The 14,017-nt window shown below is 43.3% G+C and overlaps 1 protein-coding gene across 3 annotated transcripts in view; it reads left to right on the top strand.

The window, feature by feature from the left end:
* Positions 1–14,017, top strand: part of NR2C2 (nuclear receptor subfamily 2 group C member 2) — a 64,779-nt gene that overhangs the window by 30,947 nt on the left and 19,815 nt on the right. For all 3 annotated transcript variants that reach the window (XM_033925738.1, XM_033925737.1, XM_033925740.1), the window contains one exon: positions 5,000–5,177. In XM_033925738.1, coding sequence (XP_033781629.1) covers positions 5,000–5,177 — 178 coding nt within the window. The remainder of the gene's footprint in view (positions 1–4,999; positions 5,178–14,017) is intronic.

Here is a 14,017-nt window from a genome sequence, read left to right as displayed (position 1 = left end):
ATACAAAAGAGAGACATTTACTGTATACACTTAAACATAAACTGAGATTTTTGGGGCCCCCCCCCCAAAAAAAATGGCCCATTATTCAATAAAACAAATAAAATCAAACAAACATTAACATATAATCAGCAGAAAATCACGTGATGTGCCCATCAAAAGAACAACCGCAAAGATCAGTTCCTCGAAAAATGCATTAACAAATAACTGCGTTTTTAATAGTTTTCTGAAATTACCCCTGCCATCACATTTTTGTAATTGACCAACAAGTGAATTCAAACAATTTGACCTCCGCACAGCAAAAGGCTATTTTACTGGTCTCGGCATGTTCTATTGTTCTTTCATCCACTCCCGATGAATGACACTGCTGCACTCCACCCCCCACCCAGATGACCAACACTGCTCTCTGTACCCCCATCCCCCCGATGACCAACGCTGCTGCATTCCACCACCCTCCCACCCTCACCGCCACATTCTCCTTACCACTCCAATGCTGAAGAAGGTTGACGTGAATGCTCTTTCCTGAGCTGGTGTGAGGTCTTCATCATGTGTGCATGCTCAAGGCCTGCCGTCTCCTGCCCACTCTGAGATTACAGAGAACGACGTCGGCTTTCTTGAGCCAGTTTTTCTGCAATCTCTTGTTTCAGCTCTTGAATTTCATCCCACAAGGCAAGAATCTGATATTTAAACAAGTTCTCACCAAACGCAGCCTTTGGGTTTCCAGCAACTTCTAGAAATGTGTGGTGCATGAGACGCTAGGCAGGGCTTGGATTTCTCTGAATGGTGAATTCACATTAATTTTTTTTTAATTAAAAAAATTTCTATTCCGCTTTAAATCAAAGCAGATTACAATAACACATACAAATTCAAATGTAATGCACAAGAATCACATATCACAGAAAGCACCTGAGCATCAATTACATTTACATTATCAATATCCTTTTTTAAATTTTTTTTTTTTTTTACAAAACTTCCATCAAATTTCTAAAAATGTAATCTAATTCATAAAAGGCCTGAACAAAAAAACGGTGTGTCTTTAAAATATATGAGTGACATCATCAGAGCTTGTCTTTTGGGCTATCTCCATCATAAGATCAGGATCTTACAATTAGGAGATATTTATAGCAGCTTTACTGAAATGGACTCTACATAGTTTGGTGTTTTAACTTGCAACTGTACTGTTACAAGAAGAGCCTCTCTTCTGTTTGGAGGGAAGGAATAAAGTTGCAGTTTCAGTTTGTTTGTAACCGCTTATGTGATCTGGCATTATTCAGAAGAGACTGAGAAGCCTTGAGCCTGTATAGGTATGTGCGACTCACAAATGGAAGATTAGATTAGATTAGATTAGAAAAGGGCTTGCGGCCTGCCAGAAATGTCTGGTCCTGGCCCACCCACAAATATAAGTAACTCGTGAGGGTTTCCCACCCAGCAGCTGAGGTAACAAAGGGATCCTTCTTACATTTAAGATGGGACAAAAACAGAAGTCTGAGTTGAATTTAAAGAGTTGATCCAAAGCCACATCAGAACAAAGTCAGGTATGACTGATGATCTTATCATTCAAACTTTCTTTGCCCTGTTATGAAACTAATTAGTTTATTTTTTTTAAAAAATTCTTTATTCATTTTTTTTTTTAATAATTCTTTATTCATTTTCATATTTTACATGAAGTGTACAAAATATTGAGTTACAACTAATGAATACACAATATCACTTTTATATCTATTACATAATATTCTGAACAAATTTTTTTATCCCCTCTCCCACCCCCCACCCTTCAAGTACTTTCCAATCACCTTATACATATTGTATACCATATTATAACATGTTATGTAAAATTATTTTCACTACCCCCCCTCCATGTGTGCCATAAAGAAGAAAAGAAGAAGATAAATCCTATTATTCATTCAGTACAATACTTTGTCAATGGCCCCCATATTTTTATAAATTTAGGATATGTCCCTCTTTGTATTGCTATTACTCTTTCCATTTTGAATATATGACAAATTGTATTCCACCAAAATGTATAATTAAGGTTACTATGATTCTTCCAGTTATTGGTTATATGCTGAATGGCAACCCCTGTCATGACTAGTAAAAGCTTGTTATTTTCTGGTGAAATTTGACTTTTTTTTCTCATCATCATTCCAAATAACACTGTATCATATGATATTGCTACATGATTTTCCATCAATTTATTAATTTGTGGCCAAATTGCATTCCAAAAACTTTTAATGTAGGGACAATGATATAGTAAATGATCCAACGTCCCAGGTTCCAGATTACAGTGCCAGCATTTATTGGACTTAGAACTATCTAATTTTTGCAAACGTGTAGGGGTCCAAAAAGCTCTATGTAATAAAAAGAACCAAGTTTGTCTCATAGATGCTGACACTGTACATCTCATTCTCCAAGACCAAATTAGTGGCCATTGAGATGCAGTAATTTGATGCTTAATTTCAATGCTCCAAATGTCTCTTAGACCATTTTTTGGTTTTTTATTCAAATATCCAGATATTAATTTATACCACAATGCGGCTTGATGCCCTAGGAAGTCTGCTTGGAAGCATAAGAACTCTAAACTATATTGATTATTCAATGTTTTCCATTCAGGAAACCCAACCTGAATGGCCTGCTTCAATTGCAACCATTTAAAACTTTGTTTTTTACTAAGACCAAATCTATGTTGCAATTGTGAAAATTCCAGCAGTTTACCTTCCGAAATAACATCATTCAGAGATCTAATGCCTGCAATAATCCATTCCTTCCAAAGGATTTGAGCTCCGTCAATTTTAATCTTGGAGTTTATCCATAAAGACTGATTAGTTGACTTGTTTATTGGGACAGGTGTTAATTTACTAATAAACCTCAACATTTTCCAAGTATCCATTAATATCTTATTTTCTCTGTATCTTCTAGGCATGTTGATACTTGGAAGATGAACTAAATTTAGGGGAAACATAAGGCGCCATTCCAAATATAACCAATCCGGTGCATTATCTATCAGTTCTGGGAGGATCCAATACATACCCTGATGTAAAATATAGGCTTGATGGTACCTATAAAAATTTGGAAAATTTACCCCTCCCTCCTTAATTGATTTTTGCAAAGATACCAAAGCTATTCTATGCGTTTTACCAAGCCAAAGAAATTTCGTTAAAATGCTATTATTCATTTTTTATCTTTATTCATTTTTAATCTTTCAACAAGTGTACAATAAAGAACCATACATAGTCTTGAAAACATCACTTGTGAATCCATCAAGAAAAACAACAATTAGTTTCAATTTGATTTATTCCTAATCTATATTTTGGAAAGAGACTATTTTGAACTTAAAATTTTGTATCATAAATTCACTAAAATATTTAAATGGCAGTACTTATTATAAGCTGGGTGTCTCTCTGCATAGGGATACCTCCTGTAGATTGAAAGGCCTGTGGTTTGGTCTGATCTTGATATTTTTTTAACCAGATAGATTCCTGCATTTGAACCCATGCGATGTCTGAAATTAGCTTAACAAAGCGCTGTTAGAAAAACAGGTCACCGATCCAATAGCAATCTTAAGTGTTTAATAGAAAAACCCAGCAGAGTGGCAGAGATGCTGCCTTTGTTCTGTTGTTTTTAAAATATATATTTAAAATTGCTATTGGATTAGTGAACTGTTTGTCTATCTGCACTTTATTGAGCTAATTTCAGACATTGCATAAGAGATCATTACCGTCCCTCAGTTTATATTTGTCAACCTTTTTCCCCCTTTGTGGGGGGAAGAAGTTATCTCGGTTTATATTCGAGTATATACAGTACTGTTTGTAAGCCAATCTGGGTGCAGTATACAAGACTTTTAATGTTTTAATCTATTTTTGAAATAGTGGGCATATGAAATTTGATTATAATAGAAAACTTTTTTTCATTAAAGCAATTTGACATAAATGTAAGGATATCTGTAGCTTTAAAAAAAAAAAGGGGGAGTGGTAAAGAAAAATATGGAGGCAGATAGCCAAAAGATTTCGATGCTAAGTCAAGTACTTCTAGATGTGTTTAGGTGAAAATTCTGACGCCCCTAAATTCACAAAACACCTAAAGAATTAGTGGATTTGTGTTGGAGAGAGCCTTTAAACATCATCCAAATGATCCTATCAGGTATCCTGTTTCGAAGAGTCACAAGTACCTGACAGAAACCCAAAGAGTAGCAAGGCTTCATGCTACTTACCCCCAGAGTTGTCTTAATAACATTTTATGGATTTGATCCTCTGAAATTCTTGTTTAGCCTTTTCCTTACTTCTTTGGGTCTGAATTCAAGAAAGCGTGGGATCTCTTAGGGAGAGGAGGAGATAGCGGATGGTCCATTTGGCCTTTATCTGCTATCATGTTTCTATTGTACACACTTGCACCATGGAACAATACATGTTCGCTGTTGGTGTCCTAATAATTCCTAAAATTGTTTGCCTTTTTTGGTTGTAACTGCACACTAAGCAGGAAATTTTAGCATATTCTCCACAGATGGTGGTGATTAATATAAACCCTATAATTTGGTTGTTCTTCTCGATGTGACATAAGATTCATCTAACCTTGTAAAGACCTCTTGCTTGTGGTTTGACAACTTTGACTGCAAATTTGATCACTTGATACATTATTCACTTTTCCATATCATTTATGTTAAAAAGCACTGGTTCCAGCACAGATCAGTAGTATCCTTGAGCCCCAAACCACTGATCATCCCTCTGTCTTCTGTCCCCTGTCCCCATCGTGATGATTCTGGACCCACTAGCCCTTCAGAATTGTTACCTGCAGTTCCAGAAAGCTTTGCATTTTCACTGCCAGGAGAGACATGAACTGCCTCCTGCCAACACTGCTAACTTATACTAGTAATTAACACAAAACTCTTTGCACTAGTTTATTAGCTCTAGCCAGGTGCCATTTTGTAGATAGGTTACTAGACCCCTTTAAAAATGCAGCCTTGTGTTCTGTGCTAGAACACTTGTATGATATTATTCTTATTTTTCAGAGCATTTGATACATTGGCAAAAGCTCTTAATACTGCAGATGTCACTGCAGGACACAACTTGGCAGATGGAATTGATCCTTCAGGTGGAGGGAACATACATGTAATTAGCAGAGATCAATCTACTCCGATTATTGAGGTGGAAGGTCCCCTGCTTACAGATACACATGTCACATTTAAGGTGTGTTCTTCTGGAACAGGTAACCTATATAAATACAGGATTGTTTTGCATTTATTGTTTGTTTGTTTTTTTAATATCTTTATTCCTTTTTACATTATACAAACACTAAGGAACTTCACAATGTTTGATTATCAACAAATGAACTGAAACTCTGAGAAAGATAATACTGCTTAAGGGGAAAGCCAATATATCATGTTTCATTAAAGCGTATTATATGACAGTTTGGACTGATTGGTTATTTCTGAATTAGTGGGTTTTGTACTCAAGTCTGGAGCTCATCTTAGAACCTCAAGTATGGCCTAGTGCTGCCCGATTCAGGAAAATACTGTATTTTCAATTTGATTCAGTCTACTAAATTGATTTTTCGATTTGTTTGCTTTTTCTGCTCAATCAGGTGTTTTGGGGGGGGTTTTTGTTTTGTTTTGTTTTTTTTCAAACATCCTGGCAGGTTTATTTTGTAGCCTCTTCACCCACCCCAGCCTCCTTTGTTCTTTCCATCCCCACACTGGTGCTGTAGTGTAAACAAAAAAGAAATTTCCTCTCTCTTTTAGGTCCTAGCTCACACTTACTAACACTAGCTCTGGCAGGATACACATTTCAAATCTGACATATTGTAATCACAAAATATAAATTTTTTCTACCTTTTGTTGTCTGGTCAATTTATTCTTCAAATCATGTTGCTCCTAGGCTCTGGTTTCTGTTTGTCTTCTGTTAACTCGCTCACCAGGGTCTCCTGCCCATTTGACGTTTTCTTCTTTCTCCTTGCTCACTATTTATCTTTTGTCTCTGTACCTTCCCTTCCACTGCCATAGCCAACATCTCTTTTCCACTGTCTGCCATCTCTTTTCTCTCTCTCCCTGCCTTCTGCACTGGCTCATACCTCTCTATTCTCCATGCAGCATCTCTCTATCATGTACAACATTTCTTTCTCCCCATGCACCATTTCTCCCTGCCCTCCACCCTATGTCCAACATTTCTCCCTCTCATCTCCATGCATGTCTCCCTCCATCATATTCAGGGTTTTTCCCTCTCATCCCTTTTTACCTCTTTTTTTGCATCTCTCCCTTCCTCTCCTTCACCCCATGTCCAACAATTCTTTATCCCAGGACAAGCAGGCAGCATATTCTTGACTGATGGGTGACGGCACCGACGGAGCCCCGGTACGGACAATTTTAGAGTGATTGCACTCTAAGAACTTTAGAAAGTTCTAGCTCGGCCGCACCGCGCACGCGCGAGTGCCTTCCCGCCCGACAGAGGCGCGCGGTCCCTCAGTTTCTTAGTTTCCGCGGAGCTAAGAAGTCGCACGTTTCAACGGCTGTTGAAAACTTTTTCCATTTTTCGCCTTCCCGCTCGCGTAAACGTCTTTAGAAGGTTTATTTCCTTCATTTTATTTTACTTTCTTTCTTAAAAAAAAAAAAAAAAAAAACTGATTTAGTTTTCTTTCTTTTTTCGGTTTCGCCCCGGCGGGGCCTACTGCCACTATCGAAGCCTCGGCCTTCGATTTGGCTGAAGCCGTCTTCACATTCATGCCCCCTCAACCCGGGTTTAAAAAGTGCCAGCGGTGTGCACGGCCAATTTCACTGTCTGACCCACATAATTGGTGTCTACAGTGCCTTGGCCCGGACCATCAATCGTCTACCTGCACCCGCTGTGCGACTCTAAAGAAAAGAACTCTTAAAAATAGAGAGATTCAACAAAAACTTCTTTTCGGCACCGAGATGTCCGATACCACTCCGGCACCGACTTCGACTCCGGCTCAGTCGGCACCCACATCGTCGACACCACGCGATACCGCGTCGGTGTCGGCTCCTCCAGGTAAGCCGGCTAAGAAGCCTTCCCCGTTGGAGCGTCCTCCGGTCTCAATAGCAGCGAGCCCAATCCTGCAGACCTCGAGGCGCTCACGGAAGCGCTCCGCTCCAATAGAGGTGAGCCCCTCTACATCGGGTTCCTCATCCTCGGAGCGTAGAGCGGCACCGCAGGTACCGCAAAAGAAAAAGGCGGTACCGGTGCCTTCTCTCGAAGACCGTATTGCTGCTGTTCTAAAATTACAACTTAAAGAACAGTTAGAGCACATTCTGCCTTCACTCCTGGTACCGAGTCTTCCGGTACCAGTCCGGTCTGAGCCGCCGGTACCGACAGTGGATCGTCCTACTTTGTCAACTTCCACTTCGTCGGTACCGGTACAGTCTGTTTCCTCTGTCTCCATGCCGATTCTTGCACCGGAGCCGAGATCCCACCATCAAGCTGTTCAGACTTCGGCACCGGTGCATACAGTCACATCCCCCGGTACCGAGTCAGGCAGGTCAGGGAAATCTCATAGAAAATCCCATCACTTACAGTCTTCCACGCCGGATTCTCGGGACCGGAGCTTCCAAGTTCAAGACCCTGACTTGTGGGGCGACTCAGAAGACCCTCTCCTTTCTGAGGGAGAATGTTCTTCTGGTGAAGAGGACACCTCTGCCTTGGGGCCCTCCTCTAAACCAGAAGTATCTTCTTTTTCTTCCTTTTTAAAGGAAATGTGTGACTCTCTCTCTATTCCTTTGGAGGCTGAGTCACAGAAATCCAAAGCTTTTCTTGATGCTCTGGATTTTGATCAGCCTCCAAAGGAATACCTTAAGTTACCTCTCCATGATATCTTGAGAGAGACGTTCTATAAAAATTTGGAATCTCCCCTCACCATTCCTGGGGCTCCCCGAAAATTAGACTCTCTATACAGAGTCCTTCCTATCCCTGGGTTTGATAAACCCCAGTTACATCATGAGTCCCTTTTGGTCGAATCCACCCTCAAAAAGTCCAAGGGGGCTAGTGTGTATGCTTCTGTCCCTCCTGGCAGAGAGGGAAAGTCTATGGACAAGTTTGGGAAACGACTATACCAAAATGCAATGTTGGCGAATCGATCAGGGAATTATGCATTCCATTTCTCCTTCTACTTAAAGCAGCTTATTCAGAATATCTCTGCTTTTGAGAAATATCTCCCTGATCGGAAAAAGTCGGTTTTTCACCAAACTTGTTCTTCGCTTTTCCAGCTCCGGAAATTCATGGTTAGATCCATTTATGACACCTTCGAGCTGACCTCTAGGGCTACAGCCATCTCAGTGGCAATGAGACGGCTGGCCTGGCTTAGGGTTTCTGAACTCGATGTTAACCATCAGGATCGGCTAGCCAATGCACCTTGCCTAGGGGATGAGTTGTTTGGAGATTCCATGGACTCCACCACTCAAAAGTTATCGGCTCATGAGACTAGATGGGATACACTTCTTAAGTCTAAGAAGCCGCCAACAACCAGACCTTTTCGTCCACAATCCTCCTACCAGCGTAGATTTGTGGCTCGTCCTCTGCCTCAAGCTGCTCCCCAGCAACGACGCCAGAGACAACAAAGGCCGGCTGCTAGACAGCCTCAGCAACAACAACAGGTAAAACCTGCACCAGTGCAAAAGTCTACACAACCCTTTTGACTTAATTCTCCAGAACATAGCCAGTTTTGTTCCTTCTACCCAACTTCCACAACCTATAGGAGGACGCCTTACTTATTTCATAAGCCGTTGGGAACTTATCACGTCAGACCAGTGGGTCCTCAACATCATCCGCCACGGCTACTCTCTCAACTTTCAGTCACTACCTCCTCCAAGTCAACCAAAAGAGTCTGCTTCCAGTCCTCAATTAACCCTTCTTCTCCAAGAGGTTCAATCCCTCCTTCTTCTAAATGCCATAGAAGAAGTTCCCCTAGACCAGCAGGGGCAGGGGTTCTACTCCCGATATTTTTTAGTCCCCAAAAAAACAGGAGATCTCAGACCCATTCTAGATCTCCGCGATCTCAACAAATATTTGGTCAAAGAAAAGTTCAAGATGCTTTCTCTGGCCACTCTTTATCCTCTTCTCAATCAAGGCGACTGGCTATGTTCCCTCGATCTCAAAGAAGCGTACACTCACATACCAGTAAATCTGGCTTCCAGACAGTACCTACGCTTCATGATCAATCATTCTCATTACCAATACAAGGTGCTGCCCTTCGGCCTTGCCTCCTCTCCAAGGGTCTTCACCAAGTGTCTCATTGTGGTAGCGGCATTTCTACGCTCTCATCACTTCCAGGTCTTCCCTTACCTGGACGACTGGTTAATCAAGGCCACATCCGCTCAAGCAGTTCTTCTGGCCACCAACCAAACCATCTTGTTTCTACAAATTCTGGGGTTCGAGATCAATCTACCCAAATCTCATCTCATCCCTACTCAGAGACTTCAATTCATTGGAGCGATCCTGGACACACTCCTCATGAGAGCTTTCCTGCCATCCAATCGTCTTCAGACCCTTCAGTCTCTATGTCAACAGGTACTTTCACTGCCTTCCATCTCAGCCAGGCAAATGATGGTACTCTTGGGGCACATGGCGTCTACAGTTCATGTCACGCCCCTCGCACGTCTTCACCTACGCACTCCTCAATGGACCCTTGCTACTCAGTGGTCCCAAGCGACGGATCCTTGCTCACGACACATATCTGTGACATCATCTCTTCGTCAGTCTCTTCAATGGTGGTTGGTATCCTCAAATCTATCCAGAGGTCTTCTGTTCCATCAGCCCCCTCATCACCTGGTTATCACCACCGACGCCTCTCTTTATGCATGGGGAGCTCACTTGAACGAGTTCCAGACTCAAGGTCTTTGGACAGCCCAGGAAAAGAAGCATCAAATCAATTTCCTGGAACTCAGAGCGATGTTTTATGCCCTCAAGGCTTTCCAACATCTTCTCTTTCCTCAGGTCCTCTTGTTGTGCACAGACAATCAAGTTGCGATGTACTACATCAACAAACAGGGTGGGACAGGCTCTCGCCTTCTATGCCAAGAAGCCCAAAAGATCTGGAATTGGGCCATAGATCACCATCTCTTCCTGAAAGCTATCTACATTCAGGGAACACAGAATTCTTTAGCGGACAAACTCAGCAGAATTCTCCAGCCTCACGAGTGGACACTCGATCCTATAACTCTGCAGTCTATCTTCACTCAATGGGGCACTCCTCAGATAGACCTCTTTGCAGCTCCTCACAATCACCAGCTGCCCCTCTTCTGCTCCAGACTTTACTCTCCTCACCGTCTGACAGCGGATGCTTTTCTCCTCGACTGGTCGAATCTGTTCCTGTACGCCTTCCCTCCTCTGCCTCTAATGTTGAGAACCTTATTCAAGCTCAAGAGGGAACGAGCCACCATGATTCTGATTGCTCCGAGGTGGCCCAGGCAACATTGGTTCTCCCTTCTACTTCAACTCAGTTCCAGGGAACCTTTTCTTCTTCCTCTGTTTCCTTCTCTGCTTACGCAACAGCAGGAAACCCTCCTTCATCCCAACCTCCAGTCTCTACACCTGACAGCTTGGTATCTCTCGGGCTGACATCTCATGATACTCTCTTATCTCAGCCTGTTCGTTCCATTCTGGATGCCTCCAGGAAACCAACCACTCTGCAATGTTACCATCAGAAGTGGACGAGATTTTCCTCCTGGTGTCTTCTTCATCATCTTGATCCCACTTCCCTGGCAGTGGAGACGTTGTTGGACTATTTGCTCTCTTTGTCTGACTCTGGCCTTAAGTCTTCGTCCATCAGAGTCCACCTCAGTGCCATTTCAGCTTTTCATGAGCCAGTCCATGGAAAACTTCTCTCAGCTCATCCCCTGGTGTCCAGGTTCATGCGTGGGCTTTTCAACGTGAAACCACCTCTTAAAGCCCCTCCTGTTATCTGGGATCTCAATGTGGTTCTTTCTGCTTTAATGAAGCCTCCATTTGAACCCTTGGCTACCTCTCCTTTCAAGTTTCTTACTTGGAAGGTGCTTTTCCTTATTGCCCTTACCTCTGCCAGGAGGGTCAGTGAGCTTCATGCACTGGTCGCAGATCCTCCCTTTACGGTTTTTCACCATGACAAGGTGGTTCTGCGTACACATCCAAAGTTTCTCCCTAAGGTTGTATCTGAATTCCATCTCAACCAATCCATTGTTCTCCCTGTTTTCTTTCCAAAACCTCATTCTCATTCTGGAGAACAAGCTTTACACACTTTGGATTGTAAAAGGGCTCTGGCTTACTATCTAGAGCGTACGAAACCCCACAGATCAGTTCCTCAACTTTTTCTGTCCTTTGATCCAAATAAATTGGGACGTCCCGTTTCTAAACGTACGTTGTCTAATTGGCTGGCAGCGTGCATTTCATTTTGTTATGCTCAGACCGGACTGACACTGGAAGGTTCTGTCACGGCCCATAGAGTCAGAGCAATGGCAGCATCTGTAGCTTTCCTCCGCTCCACTTCTATTGAGGAAATCTGCAAGGCTGCTACTTGGTCCTCAGTTCACACTTTTACATCTCATTATTGTCTGGATGCTTTTTCCAGACGGGATGGACACTTCGGCCAATCTGTTTTGCAAAATTTGTTTTCCTAATGGCCAACCTTCCCTCCATCCCTCTTTTTGTTAGCTTGGAGGTCACCCATCAGTCAAGAATATGCTGCCTGCTTGTCCTGGGATAAAGCACAGTTACTTACCGTAACAGGTGTTATCCAGGGACAGCAGGCAGATATTCTTGCGTCCCACCCACCTCCCCGGGTTGGCTTCTTAGCTGGCTTATACTAACTGAGGGACCGCGCGCCTCTGTCGGGCGGGAAGGCACTCGCGCGTGCGCGGTGCGGCCGAGCTAGAACTTTCTAAAGTTCTTAGAGTGCAATCACTCTAAAATTGTCCGTACCGGGGCTCCGTCGGTGCCGTCACCCATCAGTCAAGAATATCTGCCTGCTGTCCCTGGATAACACCTGTTACGGTAAGTAACTGTGCTTTCTCTCTCCCCCCATGTGCAGCAGCTTTCCATCCCTCCCTCTCAGCCCCCTGTGCAGCAGCTTTCCATGCCTCCCAACCCCTTATGCGGCACTTCCTGACCAACCCTCTTCCCCCCCCACCGTGAGATCTGACAAGCCGTCAGGCCTCCTAAAACAGCAGCAGCGATGACTGGTGGGCTGAGGCAGTGCTCTGAACAGGCTATTTGCGGCCTGCCCGCCAGAGCTTCCCTCTGCCGCGTCATCAGTGATGTGGCAGAGGGAAGGCTCCAGCGGAGCAGGCCACAAGTAGCATGCTCGGAACTCTGCATCTCCCCTCCAGTTATGCTGTTGCTTTAGGACCCTCTGGAGGCATGTCAGGCCTCACCAGGGGAGGGTTGGTCATTGAATCGGTGAGTCTGATTAGCAGGGAAAACAAATCGACTTGAATCGATTCACCAAAGTGAATCGATTTGAATCGGCGAATCGGGCAGCACCAGTATGGCCCCGCTTTAAAAGAGAATACTTTTCCCTAGTCTATGCAAAGGGAAACAAATTGAAAAATGGGTCAAGGGAGAGACATAGACTATTTTTAGTCTGAATGGTTCTCCAGAAGTACAGGATTGGCAGGAGCATGTCATTTTTTACATGTAATACACTGAGAAAAACTCTGGGTCTGACTAATTGGTCTAAAACAGTGGTCCTCAACCCTGTCCTGGGGACTCCCCAGCCAGTCGGGTTTTCAAGATATCCCTAATGAATATTCATGAGAGAGATTTGCATACCTGTCACTTCCATTATCTGCAAATCTCTCTCATGCATATTCATTAGGGATATCTTGAAAACCCGACTGGCTGGGGGGTCCCCAGGACAGGGTTGAGAACCACTGGTCTAAAACAAACAGGAGTGATATTCAAAAGCACTTATCTGGTCTGCAATGGGTACCCGTGCATAAGGGCTTTTTTCCTAAAGGGGAGATTAGGACTTGTATACTGTGCCTTCCACACTCAAAGCGGTTTACTTATTTTGTACCTGGGACAATGGAGGATTAAGTGACTTGCCCAGGATTACAAGGAATAGCCCTGGGATTCGATCCCACAACCTCTACCACTAGGCCATTCCTCACTGGTGATACAGTTTGCTATATAGCTGAAATTAATCTGGCCAAAACAGGTTTGGATTTGGGGACCTGTTTACTGAAGAGGTGCTGAGCTATTAGGGGGGAAATTCTATATATGGGAATCTCCATTTAGGTCCCCTAATGCTGGGCAGTGAGAGACTATTAATGGCACCAGGGTGCCCAGAATCAGTTATTCAATACTGGCTCTACCTTACATTTATGTGCCTGCACTTACACCAGCCTATGACTGTGTATAGGAAATTGCCAGTCCCGCTTAAGCATACTCCTTCACAATGCCACATTAAGAGGCCGAGCAAAAAGATCTTGGCTCAGTCAGGACAGATCAAACCCCAGAGCATAGTCAAGCCAGGGAGGTCCAGGGAAACGCTTTCACAGCATAGGTAAAACGTATTCGGAACTTGGTAAGGTAGGAAAAGATTTCCCTTGAATTCTGGGGGAGTTCTGACCCTTTCTGGCCAGGCTGAAGCCAGGCCTGGGTTTAACAGTATGATTGTGGAATCTGGCAGAAGCTCTTGTGAAGGCTGAACTGACTTGCAAGAGGCATTATTTTCACTATTTAGCTACCACGCCTGTGAAGTGAACAGGTATCAGCATATAGTACATTAATAAAGAGTTTTGTTTTACATTTCTGCACTCCATTCCTGAACGTGTGGGTCGTCAATCCTGCTCTCCCGCAGCCAGAGCTGTGTAACACTGAAAAGCCTCACAAATGGTCCAAAAAAACAAATATAATGAAAAATAAACACAAGCAGTAAAGACGGGCTCTTACCATCTCACTTGTAGAGAGACAATTGAGGAATTGGAGGGCAGCCCAGAAGGATGGCAGGCGGAGCAAAAGCATGCTAATGAAGTTCCCTACAAGAATTCTCATGAGAAGGGATTGACGAACCACACGTTCAGGAATGGAGACTGAGGTAAGAACCT

Source organism: Geotrypetes seraphini, chromosome 17 (assembly GCF_902459505.1).
Source record: "Geotrypetes seraphini chromosome 17, aGeoSer1.1, whole genome shotgun sequence".
In the NCBI taxonomy this organism is placed as follows: domain Eukaryota; kingdom Metazoa; phylum Chordata; class Amphibia; order Gymnophiona; family Dermophiidae; genus Geotrypetes; species Geotrypetes seraphini.
The sequence above is the reverse complement of the archived record's forward strand: the minus strand, read 5'-3'. Positions and strand labels throughout refer to the sequence as shown.